The 24,115-nt window shown below is 44.2% G+C and overlaps 1 protein-coding gene across 4 annotated transcripts in view; it reads right to left on the reverse strand.

Annotated features, from left to right (window-relative positions):
- The window catches only part of LOC122569842, a 300,923-nt gene that overhangs the window by 249,993 nt on the left and 26,815 nt on the right, over positions 1-24,115 (reverse strand). For all 4 annotated transcript variants that reach the window (XM_043731473.1, XM_043731472.1, XM_043731471.1 and 1 more), the window contains exon 2: positions 13,219-14,106. In XM_043731473.1, coding sequence (XP_043587408.1) covers positions 13,219-14,106 — 888 coding nt within the window. The remainder of the gene's footprint in view (positions 1-13,218; positions 14,107-24,115) is intronic.

Raw genomic sequence — 24,115 nt, forward strand, 5'->3', positions numbered from 1 at the left:
CAACGGTACAGAACGCCACCACGAGCTTTCCTTGTTCCTAGACGGTTCTTTCGAGTTCATTTGGTGAACCGTTGGTGAAACGAATCGGGAAGATAGATTAGGGAATCTTGTAGCGGAACTTTGTTCGATGATAACTAGAGTTATGCTATCTGACTCCTTGTATAGCGGGAAAAGTGGGGAATAACGGTAAATGGGGAGTTTTAATGAATTTCCAATTCGATTAATCGTTCCGAATTAGATTCTTCCTTATTAAAAAGAGAAATCTTTACCATAGATCTTGGAAAGAAAGATTTTTCTCTGTCGAGAATTAGATCTTCTCAATTGCTATTTTACTACCAAAACTGCCAAAACTGAAAATTTGTTGGAAAAAATTCATCATGGTTCCATCTATTTCTTCCTATAGTATAGAAAGAAGGACTAGGAAAGAAAGAAGTTTGGAAAGTTGTGGGATTCTTGTGCAACTAATCGGAGTAAAGAAAGGTTGAGGCCGGCCATTGAAATTTTTATATGTAACATCTTAGGATAGAGAAAGTTGATTTTACAAATTAACAAGATGTTTGTAGCATGTTTGCGTTTAAAGGGTAACCAGTAGAACCTACAATTAGTAGAGTCAATAATCTACTTGTCTAATCTTCAAACTCACGCAAACTGTCTCCACTTATTAGCCTACCCTATCGAACATAGAGTTACAATTTCTCAGATCCAATCAACCGATCTACTACCTCCCAGGACTGATCCTAACGTCGTAAAATACTATCGGGGACGATGGTTAAATTTCAAATACCAATCGATCAATTAACCAACGTCAAACCTGCCGATAGGAACATCATATTCCAACTTTCTCCAAACAGATCTTCGACAACGTCGACCACCCATCAGAAGCCACCTGGAGATGTTTACGTTTCCCAATACAGTTTCCAAAATATACTTTCTCGACCATCGAACGAATCGACGATTCAACTGCTTCGCGACATCGTTGACCCCTTTTCGCCACGACACTTGGGGTCGACGATGGAAACGTCATCGGGTCGACGATCCTCGGTTCACGACGCGAGGTTATCCGCTTCCAGGTTGCAGGAAGCATTAACGTCACGGGCGCCGATCAACCGACCTGTCCAAGGAACACGGCACACTTGCACCGCGCACCAACGCAAACACACGCTTCCGTGCGCAAACACCGAGCGGACAGCGGCTGCCGACTAACAGCAGTCAGCTTCTATGAACTTTCATTTTCATTTTTCCGTGAGATAGTGACACGTGGAAATTTTCGACAAGTTTTCTGGTAAGAATCGTACGAATAACGTATTTTATTTAGGCTACGAACGTTTCACGCTTGAACGTTTCGGTCTTTTTTTTAAGATTCGAGGAAGTGGAGGAGAAGTGGAAGTGGAGGAGAAGTGGAAGTGGAGGGAGAGACGAAAATTCTATGGGAAGAAGAAAAAGATATTTAGTTCGATACTTTCATTGTCATTTTTCTATGAAAGAGACACACGTGGGAATTTTCGACGAATTTTTTGGGAAAGATTGCTACGAACGACGTATACCGTATTTACATTATGAACTTTCACAAGTGGAAGAAGCTTTCAGCATTTTTGAAGATTCTACGACTGAGGGTGAGGTAAGATAAAGATGCCATGGAACGAAAAGGAAGATGGATGCTTCGTGTCACTGGTGAAGCGGTATTGGTTCGATGTAGTGTTCTCGACTACGTCCAAGTCAGCGCTAGACAAGACGGCAAATATTGATCCTCGGACGACTTCGCTTCTATGGTTCCTATATACTCTCCCTATCGACTTTTCGCCGTGGAAAAATTCTTTCGAAGAACAGAGTACTGGGAACCTTCCGATTTTGTTTCCCGCATTGCGTATTCGTGTACTTAGTATTTACATAAAGTTTGTCGTAAGAATGCCATACCAAGAGTCTATTGCCTTCATAATTTTACAGGTGGACAGTAGTAAGCCTCGATGTTCTATACCAGATGATAGCAATGATATACAGTTACGCTCAGAATACGTACATCGTAATCGCCTTTCCACACACTCTGTACAATGTCTGTAGGTCATGAAAATAGACCAAGGTAAATGCAAGTGGAACGTTAGTTTCTCTACGGGGCAAGTGGCTCGGACAAGGGTGACCTTTAATTGCGATATGCCAGGCACGATGATGAGCCGAAAGATGGCGAACTATCGGGATGGTTTCGCGCATGGAAACGGGTCTGTTCGCACCAGGGGGGTATCCTCCCGTCGTAGCAGGGTCTCGATTGAGCCGTCCAGATGGACGTCTCGACACACCGGGACGTCTGAACGGTCTTTAATGAAGAAAGACATCCAGTGTCGTGGTGGCTGACGGACTACAAGCGTTGCTAACACGCCGCTAATCCTTCCTTATCCTTTCCTTCCTCGTCCTTTGCCTCTATCCTTCCTTGGTACTTCTTCTCCACGTCCTTTCATCCCGTTGTGTCGCTTCTCTTCCCGCCAGACTTTCCATAGAACGGCGTTCAACCCGGGCTGACTCGGGTTCTCGGCTTTCTTTGCCAAAGAAACCGGTGAAGTGCGATCAACTGGTCGCCGGGTGCTTTCTACCGGTCACGCCGGCCACCAGCGTGAGATAAAAAGAAGAGAGAAGAGAGTCATCGTCGCTGGGTAAAAAGCGCGAGTATCTCATTGCACACGAGAGAGAAGAGGAGGATCGTCCTTCGACGAAAACTGCTTTCGCCCGGGACGGATTCAATCAACTTTTTCAATCGGCCACCGGTCTTTATTAACAGGTTCGTTTAACCTTGCTCTTCCGGTCTCCTTTGAAGTCTCATAACAAGACCCACCGCTGATCAAGTGATTTTCTCGAGTGCAGTAAGGTGGAAAAATCTGTATCTTTGCGATTCCCTCCTCTTCCAAACATTTCCAGATCCTAACAGCACGTACGTTGCATGGAAGATTATCGACGGACTCGGCGTCAAAGGGCGAGACCGAAACCTTGAGTTGCTCGGCCATAATCGGAATTACTAAACGCGCGTGACCTGCTTGTAAAATGGTTTACGATCACGTGACGGTGGTCACTGAAAATTGGATGGCGAGAGCATTCGAGTCAAGGCTAAGGTAACCTTCAGGAAACGTACAGGCTGGGGAGAAATCGCAAGAAACTAGAAACGTTCGAGTAAAATTTCTAAATTTGACTTCTTCGAGAACGAAGTCGTAAAAAGGCAATGTTTCATACCAAAGTTTGTGCTTATTCCTTCACATAGAACCACTCTATTCCAGATATATTATTCTTCGATCTCACTGCAACCGTGCTTCCTATAATTAATTTGCTAAAAGTCAGCACACAAACGCTTCCCTAATTTAATTTATTTTTACGAAGGATCATAACAGGACTAACAAACCCACGAAATTCGAGATTACCAAATTGCGGTATGCGAGTCTACATGACCCTTCATCGTACATAAGCACAGCGTGCCACTTGGACATCGCGTTTCCTCTATCCTGAGGGCTTCAATCACAGCAACGGAACCGGGTCCATAAATTTGTCAGGCGGGTTAGCGGCATGGTTGGCGCACGATGATCGTGCAACTCGCGGGGACGACGACATGGAAAATGTCATCCTCGTGGCGGAAGAGGAGTCTCGACCGTGGGATGTGGGTCGCAGGGATCGTCGAGTGTGATCGTCTTGGAAAAAGCGAAGAAACGCGATGGATGCCACGTCGGTGATCGCCAACACGACACCGTGTTCGCGTCACCAATGTAATGACCACCCATTACTTAATATCCGTGACTGCACACGGGGTAGTCCGTGATTTTCAGACCTCGTGCACGAACGACGCGTCGTCGTTGACACGATATATCCGCTGGCAGTGTGTTTGCGAGCGGCAGTCGATCACGTCTTGGCTCCCAGCCGGGCGTTGGTTCGAAACATCTTATCTCCTTTCGAGAAGAATCGAATCTTTGGCAAGTTCGATAACCAACGCTGCGTTATCTATGACGCGTTCGTATCGTACAAAGACCATAGGGAACACGATAACTTTAACTTACTTTTTCTAAGGAAGCATTTTTAAAATAGCATGTTGTCAATTAATCACGTTACCAACAAAATTCTTGCCCGAATAATTATACCTTCTAAAACAAATTGTCAACGATATGTTCGGACCTAACAGATTCTTTCCATTTGTAGCTACGTTGTATTAAAATATCCCTTGGTAGTCGTTAAAATATTTTCCTGCGATCTTCGTATTATACGAGCGTCGCTATTAGAAAGTGGCAAACAAAAATTCTTAATCTTTTCGATATTCGATAACCGATAGAATACTGACAAATACGATCGAACCTTGATGAACAGAAATAGTACGGAGCTACGCGAAGAAGTTGCACAAGTATGGCAACTTTTCGCTTCGATCGCGTTCTCCACGAACATTTGCGTAGAGCGCGCGGGTACATTCGTGATCGATCGTCGTGATTCATCGGGGTTCTTTGGAACGAATATGGGTTACACGGAGCCGCATGGTCGTGCCATGGAAATAGAATCACGCAACGCTTGTCCTAAATCCGAAGCATGTCGTTCTTCACTGCGAAACACACGAAACTTACGGAGCCCGGTGGGTAAGGCAACGAGCGGCCTGGTCGACCATTAATCGACCGTATCCTTTAATCCCTCAGACGTGTACAGCCGTAACCGTTCGTGGCAGAAGAAACGCCGCCTCGAACCTTCCCTTTGTTCCAACTCTAGACTTCCGTACCGCGCCGAGAATACCACCATGAATTTGTACTCGATTCGAGTTTCTGCGAGTTCCACGACTTTACCACGGAGCGAACGAGAATTCTCCTTCGATCGAGGAAATTAGATCGCGTCGAATTTAATTGGCACTCTTAATTCGTTCCACAATTAATCGTTTGTCGGTGTTGGAGATACTAGAAGATATTATTTAAAAACGAAAAATATGAGACATTTTTATCCGTTTACAGAGAATATGTAACTCAATCATGAAAAATCATGGGAAAGAATAAAGCACTTTTAAAATTAATCGGCACTCGTATTTTCACTGGATTCAAACAGTGCTAACGCGATTGTAAACTACTGATTTCCGGCGAGTGAATTTCGATTACCGATGTATTTTCAACGTACTCACCGAAGCAGCCGTGAAAAAGTTGTCGAGCGTGTTTGTTCGATACGTTTATGCGGTAGTCGCGCGCCCCAGCCTCGCGTATACATACGCGTAACGTGATAAATTTTCGAGCCAAACGAATAACGAGCGTAACGTTCCGACGAACGAGAGGAAAAAATTAATTAATGCTTCACCGTTCTTTATCGTGTCGTTGGTCGTTCGCCGTGAAATTCATATAGGTTTAATAATTCGGGCGCGCTTCGAGCGCTTAAAACCAAGTCAATCTCGTTTGAAAATGCTTTATGAACTCGCTCTTCAAAAATAAATCCCCGATAAATTCCCAAATTTTATTCGTGCGTCTAACAAAACCACGTTTGAATTTCTGTCAGAAAAATAGAGAGTTTCACGAGTTTTATTACATAATTAATTCTCAATAATTGCTCAAATTTCGGCCATTCGCTCCAACACCGCGTTCAATTAAAAGCAAAAGAAACTTTTAAATTCCAATTCAAACAGCTGAAAACTCCACTACTTTCTCAACCTCGCGCAACCGTTCATTTCATTCCGTCCGATACCTTTCGTGCCTCGATTGAAATCCTACGTTTGAGGTGGTTTTCACAACTGTCCGTTTAATTTGTACCTTCACAAATCACCGACAAAGTACAAAACGAGTAGCCGCGTGAAACGACAAACGAACTTCCCGCAGTTACGCTCGAATCGTCGCTTAATTCGCTAATTTTCACCGTGCAGCCCCAAATGAACCGCACAATCAGCCGGTCCCTGATCCGAGTGTCCGGATACGAACAACAATCGACAGATGTAACCGCTGTCTCGACCTCGCCGATGACGTGAACCATTAATTACCGGAAACGTGACCCGCTGGTTGGTGACACGCGCTGCACGGCTCATGTGCATCGGGTGCAGCGAGAGAAGATATCGTCGTATCACGAGCATCACGAAAGAACGTCGACTCGAGCAGGGCGTCGAGACTACGAGTCTCTCTCTGACCAATCACTTTCTCTCGGCGAACACGTCCGCCCGATTCTCATCTGATTCGACCGAATCCTGCCAGCGGCAAAACTTTGCATCCTCGAAATATTCATAGTCGTAAACTTCTCAACTTCCGTGGGACATTTTGAGGATATTCTTCGATGTTCGTTGGGAAGATGGAAGATTGTGAATGGTTGTAATAGAAGGGAAATTAAGAACTGGCATTACCGGTACCTACTAATTATCAAATTATTAAATCGAATAAATCAATGGATTCGTAGCAAAAGAAGGTGTGAGAGTGGAAGAAGTTCAACTTAAATGGACAACCAGACGACGAGCCAGAGACCAGGAAGATCTCGAGTTACTGTTCTGGAATATCGCAAAGTGTCAGGTGGTGTAACATCTGGAAAAAGTATCCTCTTAGGATACTCGGTGGTTTTGTGAAAGCGGTAGTTTCCGCGAATGCTTTCTCCCTCGTGTATTGCAATTTCGAGGATTCGTATGAACCGAGTCAACAGCTGCTTACGACCGAGTCGCCAGATTCACAAGAATCTTTTGGACAGCTTCATGGAAACGACCGTAGTTGATAAATCCTCGCTGATTTCCAGTATTTTCTGTTATACGTTAAGAGATTATTTACCGACAGTTTACGAATAAACCAACTTCTCGACGATTTCATCCTTGTCGAGGATAAATTGTCTCTTAGCGATAATTACGATCGTTTATACGAAGACTAAAACAGTTTTCTCATTTTGCTGATTGAGCATCTCCTAAGACCATCGAAATTTCTCCCGTATTTCAGAACAGATCTTTCCAAATTTTCCAAATTTCATAAAAAATGTGAAAGTTCTTAACTGAACTTTACCGAACCCGAACATCTTTATGTTTCTTTCGTAATATTCATAACAATATACAAGTTTCTTATATCAGAAGCAAAAATGTCGATAGCCTTAAAAATGTTGAAACTTTCTCGCTCTCCTAAGAGTCCATCTATATACGAAATAATTCTTCAAATCTTTCATATGTAGTAACGAATTTTTATCTCGAATATTCATGGATTCTTAACCATAACAGTCATCCTTTCGTATTCGCGGTCGAATTTGTACCGTCCGATTTCAAACATACATAAAAACAAGTGTTCGTAAATCCGTTACGAAAGATCACGTAACGCGTATCATTGCCACATTGATCGGACTCTTCCCATTCAGAATAATCGCATAAACATTATCGATTTCGATTTCACCGTGCTGTACCGGTGTACCAGTAACCGAGGATCGCTATTAAATCGCATCGCCGCGTTCAATAGAGGCGAAACCGCGTTCAATAACGTTATCAAGCGACGAGATTCGCTCGCGACGGGCCGGGTACCTTTCTAGTTTCTTTATTAGCATCGTGTGCCGGCTATTTAAATATGGAAGATATTGAATAAGCCGGTTACGTTCGCGGTGAGGGTTCTCGAGTGTCGGATAAAGGATCGTTTCTTCGTTGAACCGTGTCCGATCGCCAGTTCGCCGATCGAATCTTATGGGCGATCCTTTGTAAAACGAGAAAAAGAGAACGAGAGGAGAGAGAAAGGAAGAAAGAAGGCTCCGCCACGGGATTATTCCGCGTGACTTCCGATCGGAATATAGTTTAGCGGGCCATTCTTTTCACTCGGTGACTTTCGCCGTGCCGCGGAGAACGAGCAGAGCAATTTCTTCTTCCCCATGATCGCGGCCCCCAGGCACACCGATAATAAGGTGTCAACGTTCACGAACCCCTAGTCTCGTGTCAGACAACCGTTTCCGGGTTATGCTCGTGCGAACCCAAACAACCGTACCCTGCTATATTCGTCCGAGGATTGCGGTCGATCGCTCTTCGCTGACCTCCAACAATGAACCCGATCGATTTGGAGCGAGACTGTTGTGACGTTCAACTTAATATTCAGACCACTCTTTAGTGTTGATTCAGTGTTGTGTGCCGTTTGAATTTCTGAACGGATATTCTCCACGAACTGCTCAAGCGTGCACGAACAAACCGCGCTTTAAAGATTTGTATTTTTGCAAATTTTGAGTTACAAAGGCAAATATAAAAAATTAACGAATGCGCGAGATATTCCAATCTTTCCAGTACTAACCAACGCGAAATAATTCGCGTCAATCAAAATTATTGCTTTCCCTCCATTTACTTGCGTGGTTTTCTGTCTAACATTTAATGAGAATTAACGACACGAACGTCTCTCCCTTTTGTATTGATCCGTTACTAAATTGTTGGACACTTAAGAGCGAAAGTGGGATCGAAAACACGCAATACCGTGAACATCAATGTAACACCGTGAACGTATTACAAAGAGTATCGAAGAAGCAGTAATCCAGCTCGTAAGTCCCCTCATGAAATCCAAACCGTGTTTTTCTCCTCGACAAACGCTACAATCTTCGCCGATACGAGGACAATGCTTACCGGTGCCGCGAAACTGCGAAACGATCGCCTCGAAATGACATGTAATTTTCCAATACGTAACAGATTATCCGCGGCCAATTATCGGTAAGTTATCGGCACCTAATCGACGATAATCGTAGGTAACGACGTTTTGACTGGCATTTGTCCTTTTTCTTAAAATGTAGGATCGAGGGACCTGAGGGTTTCTCGAAAACGGACTGGTCATTAATATTTCCCGAGTGTTTGAAACGAGCAACACCCGATACCCACCACTTGGAACGTATAAGATTACAATCCTCTCTCTCGCTACGGTACCTGACTACCGTTAAATATATGTTTTACAACGTGTTCGGAACGCGCGATTCTCTTTGTCGCTCTTTCGAGTTCCTCGTCGCGAAGCGAGCAGAGAATCATCGTCGTCGGCGGTGGTATAGAAAGGAGAACTGGTCGATTGAGAAGCGAACGCGTTATATGTCCTGTCGACGGGACGATCCGGGCGAGATCGACTTTCAAGGTCGTCGAGTTTCCCGCGAGAATTCAATGCCAGGCATACGGGACACTGCTGTTGACTAACGAGCAATTAAATTTCGCGGTTTACGGACCACGCGAGCTGCGGTGAACCACATCCACCCGGGTGCGTTCCGAGATCGCGAGTCACGCGAGTCAATCGGATCGTTTCTTATGGCGGATCGATATCGAGGGCCGACACGATTTTCTCGATCTCTGACAGTGATAGAATAAATGGATTAAAATTTTTAATTTGATTGATTGATTGATTGATTGATTGATTGATGGTTAAGATCGGTTTTTAGTCGAAATTTAATTAACTTCTATTTGTATTAAGCGAAGACTGTCAACGAGTAAAACTGATTGATATCAGACCCGAGGGCAGATTTGAATATTAGTTGCACAATGAAGAGAATTTGAATAGGTCGTTTACGTAATTGGCAATTACACTGACGAATTTGTCAGAACAATTGAACAGACAGATTCTTACGAGAGCAGCTACGTTGCATGCATTTCGTTCGTCGCGTGTTTCGTTCGAACATAATCGTTGATTATAATCGTACATCGGTCGCAGCAAAGTTTCATTCCTAATCACGATCGTTGAAGTATCTCCTAATCCTAATCGCCAACCGTTAATTGCATTAAACATTGTCCAATATTGGACATTTCTCGCGTGTTTACATATAAAACAGAGTGTAAACTAAATGCCTCTCGGATTCACAGCAACCTGTAAGAAAGAATTTCTCAAGACTAGAATCATCGTAGGATGAACAGAAAGCTCCTTCGACGCTACGTTTCACACCAAATGCCTCCTCAATGTCCAATAAAACGAAGAAGCTCCGATCTTCTTTATACTCTTTATACTCTTCGATATACGCAGCCAATAATACATACTCTGAGAATAGCGTGCGGTTCTAAACGCACACGGAACTCAACGAGGCGTCCGTGGCACGGCTGTTTAATGGCGACGATGGTGGCAGCGACGGCGTAAAACCGTCATTACCGCCAATTACAATAAATCCCGCACAGTATTCCGCTTATCGTTTTTCCACGCGGAGGCGCGGCTTAATCTATAATCCGGCCGATGTAACGGGTTCGCGATGCCTATGCGCAGCTCGAAAACCGAACAAGGACGGAGAGGAAGGAAAACGGAGAAGAGCAGAGGCTGGGTGGGTGCGTGCGTGCGTGCGTGGCGTGCACGCGGACACGGCCGATCATTTTCCCCGGCTACACTTTCACGACTGATGATCGGGTAGCGTTTCAGCGGCGATCGACTCTGTCGACTGGTCAGATTTACGCCACCCCGTGTGCGTACGTGCCACGGAACCACGCTGCCGGCCACTCTCGGCCCACTGCACGCTCTAATGCCAGTGCAAACGCGCCCACCTATTGCCTACCTGTGGCTATTGCCTCACGCGAACCAAACACACGCTTCCCATCGCATCGAATCTCAGCCCTGGAGACAAGTGGAACGTACTTATCCACCACTTCCGGGACCTTTCGCCCAGTATCGTTTTAAGATAGTAGAAAAATTCGAGGTAAATGCGTGGAAAACTTAAATTATCACTTTTTACTCTCGTATCTATAGTGCTTTCACTAGGTAAAATGTCTTATCGATTTTGTTTTTCTTCGTTCCATTTGAAATATCGAATCACCTTTACCGTTACATTATACGTACGTATATTTAGGTTTCAGACCTCCTGAAGAATGACACGCGGAATTGCATCACTTTATTGGAGGATATAAATCTTTCTATATAATTGCAACGAATGTCCAGAGGTATTCAAAAGATAACCTTCGGCCTTTAGCTCTTACATATTGTACTGTCGAAAAATACAAAGATTGACTGCAATTATCTACGATCTTAGATAAAATTTAGTAGCTAATCTCAATCGTAAACGTTCAGTTTCTTAGACATTGAATGTCAAGGTTCACTGAATAGTTAACGAAATCCAGGGGTTGTTTTAATTACGAAGAAAAATCCACCGTCCAATGGAGAATCCTCGAAAGATCGTTCGATTGTCAGTACACGACGCTTCTAGAGTACACTCGATGATTTGTGGCAGGACGTGCACGGCGCATCGTGGTCCAGATAAATCACGTCCGATATAATTAATGAGCACGAGCTACAATTCCCATACACACCTCTGGCGGGACCGCCTTAACAAGTACCTCGACGAAGTCAACCCAACCTAAACCTAATCAGGTATACAACAGAGTGACACAAGCGAGAGTGACAGAGTGACAACAAGTCATGCCGACGACAGAATTATTCTACTCGCGGGGAGGTTATGTAGGTATCTAGGTGAGAGGCGCCGCGCATGTTCCCGTGTGGCCACGACAATATTTCAGAAAAAATGCGCTCTGGTCGCACTGTCGTCTAATAATCGGAGCACCGCCCGAACGCTATTATTGCCTATCGATTATCAAACGATTTGCATAGCGCGGAATGCCGTGTCCCTACCCACTTCCAGTAAAAGAATTGGAAAGAACGACCGATGAAACGATTCCGAGAGACATTCTCTGGTCGGGGAGTATTGTGTATCGATGGTGATTGTTTCCGGGTGAAAGCGACGTGATTTTTAAAACGACTGCATTGTATGGGAGGGTTGGAATCTTTGTGAAAATGAAAGAGACTTTGAGGGGCAGGTACTCTTTGCTGCGTAATTCTTAACTGTAAGTTTTTAACTGTTCTTTAAAAATCTACCTTTTTCCTTCTTTTTAATCGTAGCATGGCAAAAGCAAACCGAGATTCACGTCCAACATTACCTCACGCCTTTTCAAACTTCCTAAAATCCCTACCCATATAAACTTGGCACAATATCCATAAAACATCCGGCAACCTGCCCTAAATCAAACTCTTCGATGGCGCAACGAAGAAAAAGGAAACTAAAAGTCACGCAACCCTTCATCTTCGTTCCAAACTTCAATTACCACGGTCGCGTGGCATTTGCGAGCACGCTCATATTGTCACGTGGTTTACGACCGTTTTTCCACGATCACGAGCAGGCGTGCAACGCTATTGGGGCACAGCGTGCGACGTGCAACATTATTGCACGCACCTTTCGGCACAGGCGCGGCGTCATGAAACGCCCTACATCGTCGTTTGTCAACCGTGGCCCGCCGCTAACTCGCGCGCGGTATGAGCTCGAATCCAAGTCATGTAGCCACGCCGACTGTCATCGATAAGCCACGATCGATAAACGAGACAAATTCACGGTTATCTCTGCAGAGTTACGCCCACGTGAATTTCAACTGCAGAGACAAAGATCGAAACCGAAGAAATACGGACGAGCTCGCGTGTCTCGTGGTACTCGTAAATTCAACGATTGCGACAGGCAAATCTTCCTGTGTCGTTCTCGAAAGAACAGTCGGATTTTATAATTAATGAAATTGAAGTCGTATAAGACGACGAATTAAAACTAAAAGACGGATGCATTTATCATATTTTCCATTCGTGACCTTCGTGTAAGATAAACAGCCGCGGTGTTGATTATGAGCAATAATATCCTTCTTTCTAGCACCGTACAGTATACGTTTTTAAAATCTGTTTGCCATATAAACAACACTCATATTATACGGTCAATTTTCAACTACCTTTTCACGAACCCGAAGCAACTTGATCGCCTTCGATCACTGCATTCCCACAAAACGCCGAATTTCATCAGCCGTACGCGGTGGAATACGCGACGCACGATCGTAGGACTTGGTATCTATCCCACGACAACGGAATGGCCCGTCGTAAATCACGAGGCGACTGCGAAACTGGGCGCCGTAAATCATGAACCAGGTGAAAAAGGCCGCGCACGTTTACCCGTATCCGTGGAAATTACGTTTTAATCATCGGTACAAGTGCATTAAGAGCGACGGTATAAATTACCGAGAGAGGCCGACGTTGCCCGTGGCCGCCTCTCTGTGTGTTGCAATTTGCTTTAGCGGCGTGCCCGCGCGCGCTCGCACACGCGGCAACCGTTTGTGGTTTGTATTCAAATGGGAGCTGCACGCTCCTTTTCCGTGCCTTCCACGCCGATGGTACCGTTAGATTCGATACAACCACCGTCTCGAATCGATGCTATCGGCCCCGGTATCGGGAGAAATCTCGCGTTATGAGTGATTCCTATGTTTGTCCAACGACGATCGCACGAACGCGCGAACGCAAGTAAACAAAGAGTACAATCGAAGATCACGGTATAATCGAATAGTCTACTCACCCCGAGCAGAGACAGAGCGTTCGGTGTTTCACCGTCCACCTCCTGGTCGCGCGTTTCTTCCTCCTTTCCCTCCTCAACGTCGACCAGTGACGGGCTGTCCGGTCCACTGGCCGCCACTTCCGCTATCAGAGTGTCGTTCGAGTCGCACTTATTCAAATTCGTATCTTCCGTGGTCAGAGTTTCCAGAGACACTGCATCGTTTCTCTCGGGTTTATCGGATACGCAGGATTCTTCTACCGTACACTCTCGATCGTTTATGCAATCTCTAGCATCCTCGTACACGGACGTCCGGCTTCTTCTCAAGTCACTCGTTTCGTTAGGTTCATCCTCGGTTAGTCTTGTCAGAGCTTCGTCGTTAGGGTCGTCGCGATCGTCCTCTTTCGTGAGATTTGTCAGAGGATCGGTTATTGGTAATGTATCAATTGGTAATGGAGTGTCTTCCAAGGTCTCGTCTGGTATCAGATTCGAAGCTTCTTGCGCTTCCACGATCCTATCGTCCAGATATTCTGACTGTTTCTGTAAGAGAACGTCGAGATCCTCTTGGTGAGACTCGTCCAGGTACCACGAGGTACAGTGTTCGTGACGTTTCTTGTCCGAGGAAGCTTCGTCACCTTTGGAAAGGGCGCCCTTACACTTCCTCAGGTAACTTTTCACTTTTTTCGTTTTGCTCTTCCTGGTTTCTTGGCTGCGTGGTAAGGTCCCACCTTCTGGATGCTCGCCGGTTTCACCCGTATCTCCGACAATCCGAGATTGCGTGGGATCCACATCGTGGACTGGTTTGGATTTGACATCGGAGATGTCGTCGAAGAAGGAACATGGGTCGTGTTGGTCCGGGGCCAGCGTCCAGGTCTCTTCTCGCTCTGGCATACGACGCTCCGCCGGTATTACCTGTGACAGAAAGATTTTGCTGCTGAAAATGTTTGTCAGTGTACGTTGGCGTAACATTACGCCTTTCGTGGCCAAATATTTGTTAACGAAAGCTTTCCCGAAGATTTCCAGATCGCGATTCTTTTTTATAAACATTAAAGTAAAATTGAGGATGTGAGTCATTTGGAACGTTACTCTTAAGAGGAAGATAAAGTGGCGATAATGTGATCGAAAAAAAGATCCTCTTTGAAATATGAACTAGGAAGTTGATAAATCGACCTTTCCATTCCCTGCAATTTAGGGAAGTGGGTTCGTACTTATCAGAATTGATAAATCGGAGGCAACAGCTATTTGGGATATTGGATACATGGGAAAGTCTGTTTAGATTAGGGAGGTGGTGTAGAAAAATATGATTTAGTATCTTAATCCACTGATATAAGCTGATTACTCCAAGTTTTCCTTCCTGAAGATCTAGGAAATAAGATTCAGCCGTGTATCTTTCAGTTTTGTTGTTTCATCGCCTATGATTTCTTATGCTATCTCAAGCACGAGGGGTGGTTATTTCAACTTATCTCCGACCCAAGTATTTTTCTCAGAAACAAAAATATTGCCTGTAGCGTCCTTTCCCCAAAAATACTCTTATTATAAATTTCTTTCTTTATTACAAGTCGCATTACAGTTGTTCGACTCCCCCGCCTCGACTGTCGATCGATACCAAAAACTTTCATCGAGTCCCTTACAAGATTACTACATTCATCCCTTGTATCCATATCTGCAGCTCTAAATCCGCCACAGAGCACGAAAGAACAACGAAAGCGTCGCATAGGTATTGGGAATCGTAGGCAACGTCACGATCAACGGCAGCGGTTTCGCAAGCTGAGCTTGCTTCAGAAGCTGATTAATTCTGCGTTGATCTACTATGGGAAAATCAGGAGCTGAACATTGGATAAAAAGGCGAGACGGATCGAAATCGAGCGCAAACAGCGTAGCGGCGAACGGTCATTCAATTCTATTTCGCAAGAGCGGAGTTCCGCAGTTGGTAGCGGGCGCGGAGGTGCGCCGAGCGTACAACTGTATCAGCGGCTGTCTGCCAACGTTCAGCGCAGCATAAAACAATGGGGCTTATAGTAAATATCGGCGGGCGGCGCCGTCGTTGCTAATATTAACCTCGAGCGGTGCATAACGATGATATTTTACGCTACGCTTCAGCACCGCCATAGCTGGACCGTGCCCATAAGATCACGCTGAATACAACTTCCTCGCGTAATATCTCCGATTTCATAATACACACCGACTTCCTGCTTTCCTGCTTTCTGAAATACAACGTGAATCAGGGGATCCTACGTGAACGTGAGTCACGCTGCGCTGACTTACGAACCCGTGTACATCCCGGGCCGGACCCTGTTCGCTGGTTCACCGTCCTTTGCACACGCGAGCAACAGATTACGCTTGCTACGAATCGTCCCGTGAAACCTCATCCCTCGCTGTCAGGGATCGCACAAATCTTATCGATGCAACTTGCGACGCGATATATCGTACGATTTTCGGCGATATATTGATGAAAAAAATTAGGGGACTCTGAGGATTGTAATTTGATGATTTAGGTATGGCAATATGTCTTTGGAAATTTTTGCGAATTTACTAAAAATCTAAAAATTATCTCGTTCGCGGTCTGTGTCGTCTTTAAACGTTACCTACCACGGGCATTTCACGTACGGGTATCGCGTAGAGTAAAAGAGAGAAATAAATTTATACGCATACTCGTAAAACGAATAAAATAAATAAATGAATAAATCAACAGCGGCAAGCATATTCTTAATTCATAAGACGCAAACAGACGATAAATCGATGATAGTTTAGAAAATGCGGGACGCATAGATCATCTAACGCATTGGGTCTCGCGCCGCACAAGGAAGCTGAAAAACCGGGGACCGACTATCGTATTTAACGTCATCATCGGTCACCGTCGTGGCGCGAATACATGGTTATCTTTCTCCGTTCATATTTCGTCTGATTTACGCGTCTTCTGCGACTAAATCGATAAGCGGCTCGTCCGCGAGAACATCAATTCTCCTCGGGTCCGCGGCAGCGCGATGGTATTCAATGTAAACGCGGAAACGACCGGCGAATATCTCTTCCTTAATAAGTTTAGCTAACAGAGTTTGCATGTTTTCGCGGTGAGCGAGGCTGGAGTGCGGATCGACAGCGGGGCCGGCTGCTTTTATCGTCCGAGGAGTCTGGAAGCGGCGAGATTCAATCTCTGCGATGACGCGATAGCGAGATGAGGCGTGGGAGCGAGTCGAAGCTAATCTTTCGAGGCAAGCAGCTCATTCAAAGCGCGTGTCTCCTCGGCTCCCTCTTCGCCGAACCCATCAAGAGGGAAAGTTCGTTCGAGCGCGGTCTTCTCGTCGACGCGATCGCTTAGCGCGACGCGCGCAAAAATCGCTAAAGAATATTAAACGGTCCTGCCAACTGTTCTTTGTGAGAAGAGAAAGATTAGAGAACGCAGGCGAGTACCCTTTCTCTCGAACCGACCGCTTCAACGAGCTTCCTGATCGAATTGTTTGGTACACCTTTTCATCTCTCATTCTCTCCCCGTGATTTTCAACTCTGTGTTTATCTTATTACTCGAAGCTGCAGGTGGTAGACATTTAGCGTGCTCGATTTCGAAAGAATAAAAGACGCGAGATCTTCCTTCTCCGCCCCATAATACATAATACAGTAAGTAAAACCTAGTTGTAAGATTCTTCCGCCAGAAGAGTTGGTAAAATATGCGTTTAGCGCAGCGTAAGTACGCAGCATTTCCTCTGCGCATGCGCAGCCTCCGTAGCGATCTACCTGCACAGTTCACGGGTCGCTTTCGCCTTTCCCGAAACCGTTTCCTCGCTGTCGAACTGGCAACTTCGACTAAAAACGTCAGCCTTGACTCGATGTAGAATAACGGGCGTAAATTCTTGATCGCTTACGGCATGCCTTCCTTCCGAGAACCGATAATACAAGCCGTGACACGTGAAATCGACGCGATCCATGGCAGTGCTACGCGACTCCGTCGCGACGCCGCTAAATCACCTCTCCGCCGGAACCACGGTCGCAAGACGCGCGTGTACGCGACACAAGTGCAACCAGCACTCCTCTGTACGGAAACCCGTTAAGAAATGGCCGCTTGGCGGTAGTCTCGGTAACGAGAAGTTACCGATCGTCAATGCAACGGGGGTTTATAAATAGGTATACCGGTAACCGCGCTCGTAGCGTTACGCAAACACTCTCGCCAAAAGGGTGTACAGCCGTGGATAATTGCGCAACAATGCTCGACGAGACAATGAAATATCGTGTAATCGTGTACCCAAGAGAAGCTGCCGGTGTTGCGTACACCAGCGTCATCTTTTCACCGTGTCGTGTCGCTTAAGTACGCTCGACGCAACGTGTTTCCTGAACTCGCGAACGTACGGTAAATAGGAACGCGTATGTTCTTGCAACTAAGAAGAATGTTTTAAGGGCTAAGATCTTTCGGTATCGCGAAGTAATTGAAATACGAAACTAGGAAGAGATCAAAGATTTTATTGTGATTACTAAAGATGGTAACTTTATATGTGTACGGAAAATTTAGAAAGTCCATCACTCGTTCGAAATGGTAAATAATGTTGAACGATTGCCAACATTGTTAAATCTAACAAACCAATCTGACAATTTACGAAATTTAAATCATGGTATAAACAAGATCCGATTCAACGACTTTCCAAATTGTAAAGAAATTTCTCGCGGATTAAAACACGATATAACCCGAAATAATGCACTTTATCGCTCGATAAACTTAGGAACGTATTCCGCTACGTACATTCAGTTTCCGCGCGAAGATATAAAATCATAGTCCATAATCCAAGAGCCTCCATAATACTGTATATCGAACGTCTGCCCTTTTAACAAGTCTACTTGTAAACCTTTTTCTCCGTCGACTTACGAGTACGATCCTCGAAACGGTAAGCCGAGTGTGACGAGCTTAACGTCCAACGGATGAGCAACAAAAAGCCAAGCAAACGCCTGTCAACGGAGCGATCTACAGGCGATTTGCACGCGAAATTAATTCCTCGGGGTCGAACGGGTTCTTAGGAGTAGCCAGAGAATTTCCAGATAACACCGCGTAGCCAGTGAAGAAGGTCTCGATTAATCTTGACTCGCCCACCCCCGCATGCAATGGCGATGCAACTCAAAGTCCGGTTCCTCGCGAGGCGTCCACTCGCTAGGCGACAATGTTAATTGGCCCGAGAGTAATTTATACATCGGTACCCTATCTGTCGCCCAGAGGCCGGCGAAGCGGAATGGATTGCGTTAGGAAACAGAGAGGAGCGTCGCGGACGACTTGTTCGTAAATCACGCGCAGCCTGCGACGTATGAAGAAACCTCCTCCGGGACTCGAGGCGAGCCCACCTCGCGAACCAGCCGAGCCAACACGCGGTTCTGTCGCGTGGGTCTCCGTAATTCACGATCGATCGTATTTAGGTCGTTTCGATCGTCTATCGACCTGCGGTGGATCTGTCTTTCCAACAATGGAACGTAGATTTGAAAAGATACGATTGTTTGTTAGCGAGGAAAATTTTCCTTTGATCTCAACCTGTTAACCGGACTCTCTTACGAACGTAAAATGTAATAAAAGCTCATAGATCTTACTTGGATTCGTTTCGTCTTTGCAGACGTAAATATGAAACGAGAACAACGGTTAATTCGAAATATTTAAAAAATTACCCTTTAAAAAATGTAGAACGTAGGCAAATATACGTACACGCGGAAAATGTGGATGGGAAAGGTTGTATAATTTCTTCGTAAAAGAAATGCCGTAGAAGGCGCCTTGTAGCAGAGCACACCCTTAATTTGGTAGAAGCAGTCATTGGAACTATCCTTTCGTTTCCTCGAATTATCCTTTCTCGACCGTTGCGAATTAGTTCCAGCTCTTTTCTTTCACATTTCGTATGATTTACGTCTTACGCGGGGTATGCGTTTTGCCTCTGAGCGAAAGAGAAAGCAAGCTGTCGTTAAGGAATGCGTAACAAGTAAAATTGTCAATAGGCAAATTGCAATCTTAGGAGGCGTTTGCAAAAGGAAACTCTCGGAACTAGTTTACAAAACTAAATACATAGGTGAACGGACAGATTCGACGAGGAAGAAAAAGGTTTACACGAGAAACTTTCTCAACCGAAATGCAAACGTGTGCCGAAACGTTTAAAAAAAAATATTAAATTCGATGATTTTGTGATATGGCCTCGGATTTCGATCCTGACTCTACGAATTGGCTTCTCTCTTCGTTTCAGCTTAATGACAGATCCGATGGAATGTAAATACCCAGAAGCGTGAAACAGGCTTCTCGAAGCAGGATCGTTAATCAGAATTACGCTTCGCTGAGAGAACATGGGATTCTTGCATAGTCATTCGACTTTACTATGCACGTTTTCAAAAATCTTAGGGTGTCTACTATATAAATACCTGTCGTTTCTCATCATTAATTTAAATCCCTTCTAAAACTGTTAAACTGTGACTAATGGTCAGTACTATGCGACGATGAGACGAGTAAAAAGAAATCTGGGTGAAATAAAAAATTCTGTAATGTGGACATATTAGAAGGAAACGTGGTCCATGTAGTTTAAAGGATGGAATCTTCAATATGACGTACGTAAGAAGAAAGATTTTAAGATATGCGAATGAGCTTCGCGACATAAAGTAGAATTGCTAAGACAAGTTAAATCGTTTGATAGATGGGAAAGACAGATGCGATTAACGAGACAAGCTTTAACTGTTGTTCGACTGCAGTTTAAACAGAAGTTTCAGCGAAATTCGACTAAACATTTGCATATTCCGAATTCTCATAAAGTCGATACATAAAGATCGAGTTCTAACATATTTTGTTCTTGACCCAAATGTATTTCATTCAGAATTGTCCAAGTTCATTTGTCCTAATCCATCGATGCTATGATAATTATCCACTTTCGACATCGTTGAAATTTCAATTCACAAAATTACAATCGTATTTCCCTGAAATTATACTTTCAATTCTCGTAACCAAAACATCCGAAACAGATAGCATAATCAACAACGATTAGTTCACGCAAACGATCGAAATAAGCGAATTACCAAATTAGTATGCCTGTTTAACACCATTTCGCGTTTTAACCGACCAACAAGGTTCTCGATGGAATTATGCCTGCGTTGATTTTAATGCCCAGCGATCGGACCCCGTATCGAGGCTTTCGAGTAACTCGAGCGTGAAACCCCGTGAAATTCAAGCTTAAATTTCACCCAGAAGACCATTCACGTCTCCGCGTCGTTGATCGTCATGAAATAAGGTTATTGAGATATAATCGGGGTCAGCTAAGGCGAGATATAGAGAGAATCACTGGTAGACACGGATGACCGCGAGCTACATCGACGTCTCCGTTCGCGTTTTACGTCCGTCCGAGAGAGAAATTTTGGTTAAGAAGAAACAGGCCGCGCGGGTGGCCAGTATGTCGCCAAGACTTTCGTTTCATCTTCTTCTACGTTAATTTCGCGGTTTCGAAACTTTTTAATAACGCTTCATCATCGATCAATTTCTTGCTCGGTGAGCATCGGAGTCGACGTTTTTTCGATGCGGGAACGTGTGGACTGATTTTTAAAGGACGCTGCACCGATTAGTATTGGGAAACTTATCTGGTGATTTTCGTACATGGATATTTTCCAACGATGGGCTTCATTCGTGAGCAGAAAGGAATAGATGTTAAATAGGTGAGACAAATTCAAAGTGCTGTGTGTTATTCCGTGATGCTAGAAATTGAAACGTATTCGATGATTTGTATTTCAATATGGAAGCGAAATATTTTGATCGTAGAGAGTTGAAAATGGAAATCTTTCTTCTTAAACTCGTTAGATTTCAAAACACAGCGAATCTTATCTATAAATGTAGAAATTTTTAATCGAATCCTGTATGCTCTTGTTTATTCCGTCATAATTCTAACGTATCGTATTTTCAAAGATACACGCTTCTCAAAAAAAGAAAACGATGTTACAATTCCATATATATGATTCAAGAAACAGTCAGAAAATTTGTAGAAGACCACTCGATGTCCAATTCCTATATATTTAATTCTTACGTGCGATTGTTTGATATTCGAAGAGATTTCCTCTCCAATTGCGGTACAATTACTCGAAAGCCACTCTAAGAAAATTGAGTCTGTCAAACGCGTTTAGGTTTATTCGTGGTACGCGATCCTACACGAGCAAAGAGAAGAGAAGTTTGGCTCTCGTCCAATGAAGTTTCCATTATAACTCGCCGCAAGCCGAGCGAAATTTCATTCACGGACCACGTACTGGTCATCGTGCACGTTACGGTAGTAACGAGTCTACGTGATCACCATAATACGTAGAATCGGATAAATCGTGACTACGAACCTGATTTACTTTCCTATGAAATCGACGCTGATGTACGTTTGAGTTATTTACACCTACACGAATCAGTATTAGTGATTACGTGTACTGCATTATACTAATTTGACATCAAATTTCTCATCTAGAATTTTGCCATACTAAGATCTCAACTGAATATGACTGATCGATTCGACTCAAAATAATGTAATACAGAAGCAAGTGATTTAAACGCTACTATGCATACATATATCATTCGTCTTATATAAATTAACATATTGCAGTACAAATACCGTACTAACCATCACACGTACCATTATTCCACGATAACCATCAAACCTATAATTCACTATTCTATAATCACACCCATTGTCAACACCGTCTAACCCAAACAATTCTACTCTCCCTCGTTCAATCCCTTCGGCCTATTCTACCAAAAAATTCCCAGGTCAATTTTATAGGCAATAAATATCTCGCCGCATAACCCAAGCCATCTTTCTACGTCACCGAAAAAGAAAATACATTTTAAGCAAACAGCAACCACTCGAACCAGAGGAGAATAAAAAAAGCAGGAAACAGGTAGTAACCCTCTCAAAAAAAAAAAAAAAAAATAAAAGAGAAACGCGGAAATAAAACACCCTTTCGTATGATGAACGCGACAGGCCAGTTTCCCAAACATCCGACACCGCGCGTACAGGCGAATTCACAAGGGCGGAAGTTGTGTCTACTCGATGAAAGAGGAGAGAAAGAGATAGAGATAGATAGATAGATAGAGAGAGAGAGAGAGAGAGAAAGAGAGAGTTGGCGGTCCAAGGGCAAGGAGAGGCTGGGGAGCATGGCGGGACGAAGAAAATAGCCAGAAGGGGTTGAGATCCACAAAGCAGCACAGCATCGAGGGTGAAAGAGCTTTTTGCTACGGGGTTGCCAGTCCTCGAAGCGACTCAGCGGGCCAACAGCCGCTGCAAAGGGGTAGCCGGGGGTGCAGAATCGATTTCAGCCCCACCCGCAGACGCGATAGGCAACCGACAGAGGCACTATCCTCGATCCTCGTGCACTCGTAGACGCAGCATCGCCGAGGGAAACGCGTCGTGTCGTGCTTTATAATAAGATACTTTATCGACCACGCGACAGGTGGAAAATCGTGAAATATATCGCTTGTCAACGGCATCTCTGGTCTATCTTCCCTACGGAGAGGGTGGAGCTCTCGTCCAACAACTTGCTTTTCCCCTTCGAAGGATCTTACGCTGTTAAAATCACGCCGTATCGGGTCTTCGAGAGTAAATAGAATGCCGAGTCTCGGAATGGAATTCTTAGATCTGGCAGCTTCTGAGGTAGAGAGATAAGCCTTTATACCAAGTTCGTGATTCTTTTCGATCGTAACAATAAATGGAAAGTTTACTTTCAGGAATTGTCGAAGTAAGCTTCGTGGTCTCGCTTCCTTTCGATCTTTCTCCGTTCGTTTTTGATTTTCCGTCGTTACAAAATCTTTCAAGATCGGGAAATAATCGTTGTTAGTACTTTTTTGAATGAAACTTGCATCGGGACATAAAAATTTGAGTATCGTAATAAGATGAGATTTTAAAGAAGCTAAAATACGTTTTATCAACAACACGTAAAAATACCTAGCAATTCTTCCACCCGAAGAAACAAGTTCCTCGAAACATTCTGTTCAAACGTTCGTCTGTAAATTTACGATTCGAGCAGACCAGTTCCCAGGGTGGTTAGCGGAACGCAGCTTTCTCTGGCATTTTCAAAATAGACAAACGATCGGCGTGTCCGCGATTACCGAGAAAAATCAAACACATAAGAGGACAAGCATCGAGGGATCGCGTGTACCACCGATGCTATTTGTTCTCATAAAAGTGGGCGTAGTAGCTCGTAAAAAATGTATTGACAATACCATTAGACCAAGCGGATTGCCGCGTCCCCCTGCTGTATTTGCCGAGGCTCGTAAAACCCGGGAATTTACCAAGAGCCTTCACGTATGTACGTCTGCGCGAAGATTGGACGCGCTCCTGCCGCTTTTCCAAAGTTATTAAACTCCCGCTGCCGCGAGAATCGGTATACCGTGACAAACATGTCGCGAATACATAGAGAAGCGCAACAGGGATGTTCATTAAAATAATTTCGACTCGGGCGCGCGGCAACTATTACGATCGGACAAGTAAATTGACTTTTCTTGTGTCAAGGACCGATGCTCGATACAGTTTAGCACGAAAATGTCTTTCATTAACTGTGAAGCAACTGTTGATTAACTGTCAGAACATACGCTGTGTTACAACTGGACAGTAGGTTGTTTTATAAATAAAAGTAAGTGGGAAAAGAAGAATAATATTTTCCCGTATAAGGTTTCGTTTTCGAGAAAATTGAATTCGAAATTGGTATGTTTGAGATTTCAACATCGGAAACAAGGCTACGAAGGAAAAGACTTTACTGTTTTCTTTTCCTTTCGATTTATCTTCGCATAACACAGCCTGTAAATACGAATATAAAGTTTTGGAAAATATGGGGAACTGCAGAATCGGTGATAATTTTATATAACTGGAATATATGTCTATTATAAAGAAGAAGTTCCATTTACGAATTATTGTTTGATCCAGTTAGGTAAAGGTTATGCAAAGCGTGTAGTAATGTAAAGATAAAG

This window comes from Bombus pyrosoma, linkage group LG7 (genome assembly GCF_014825855.1).
Source record: "Bombus pyrosoma isolate SC7728 linkage group LG7, ASM1482585v1, whole genome shotgun sequence".
In the NCBI taxonomy this organism is placed as follows: domain Eukaryota; kingdom Metazoa; phylum Arthropoda; class Insecta; order Hymenoptera; family Apidae; genus Bombus; species Bombus pyrosoma.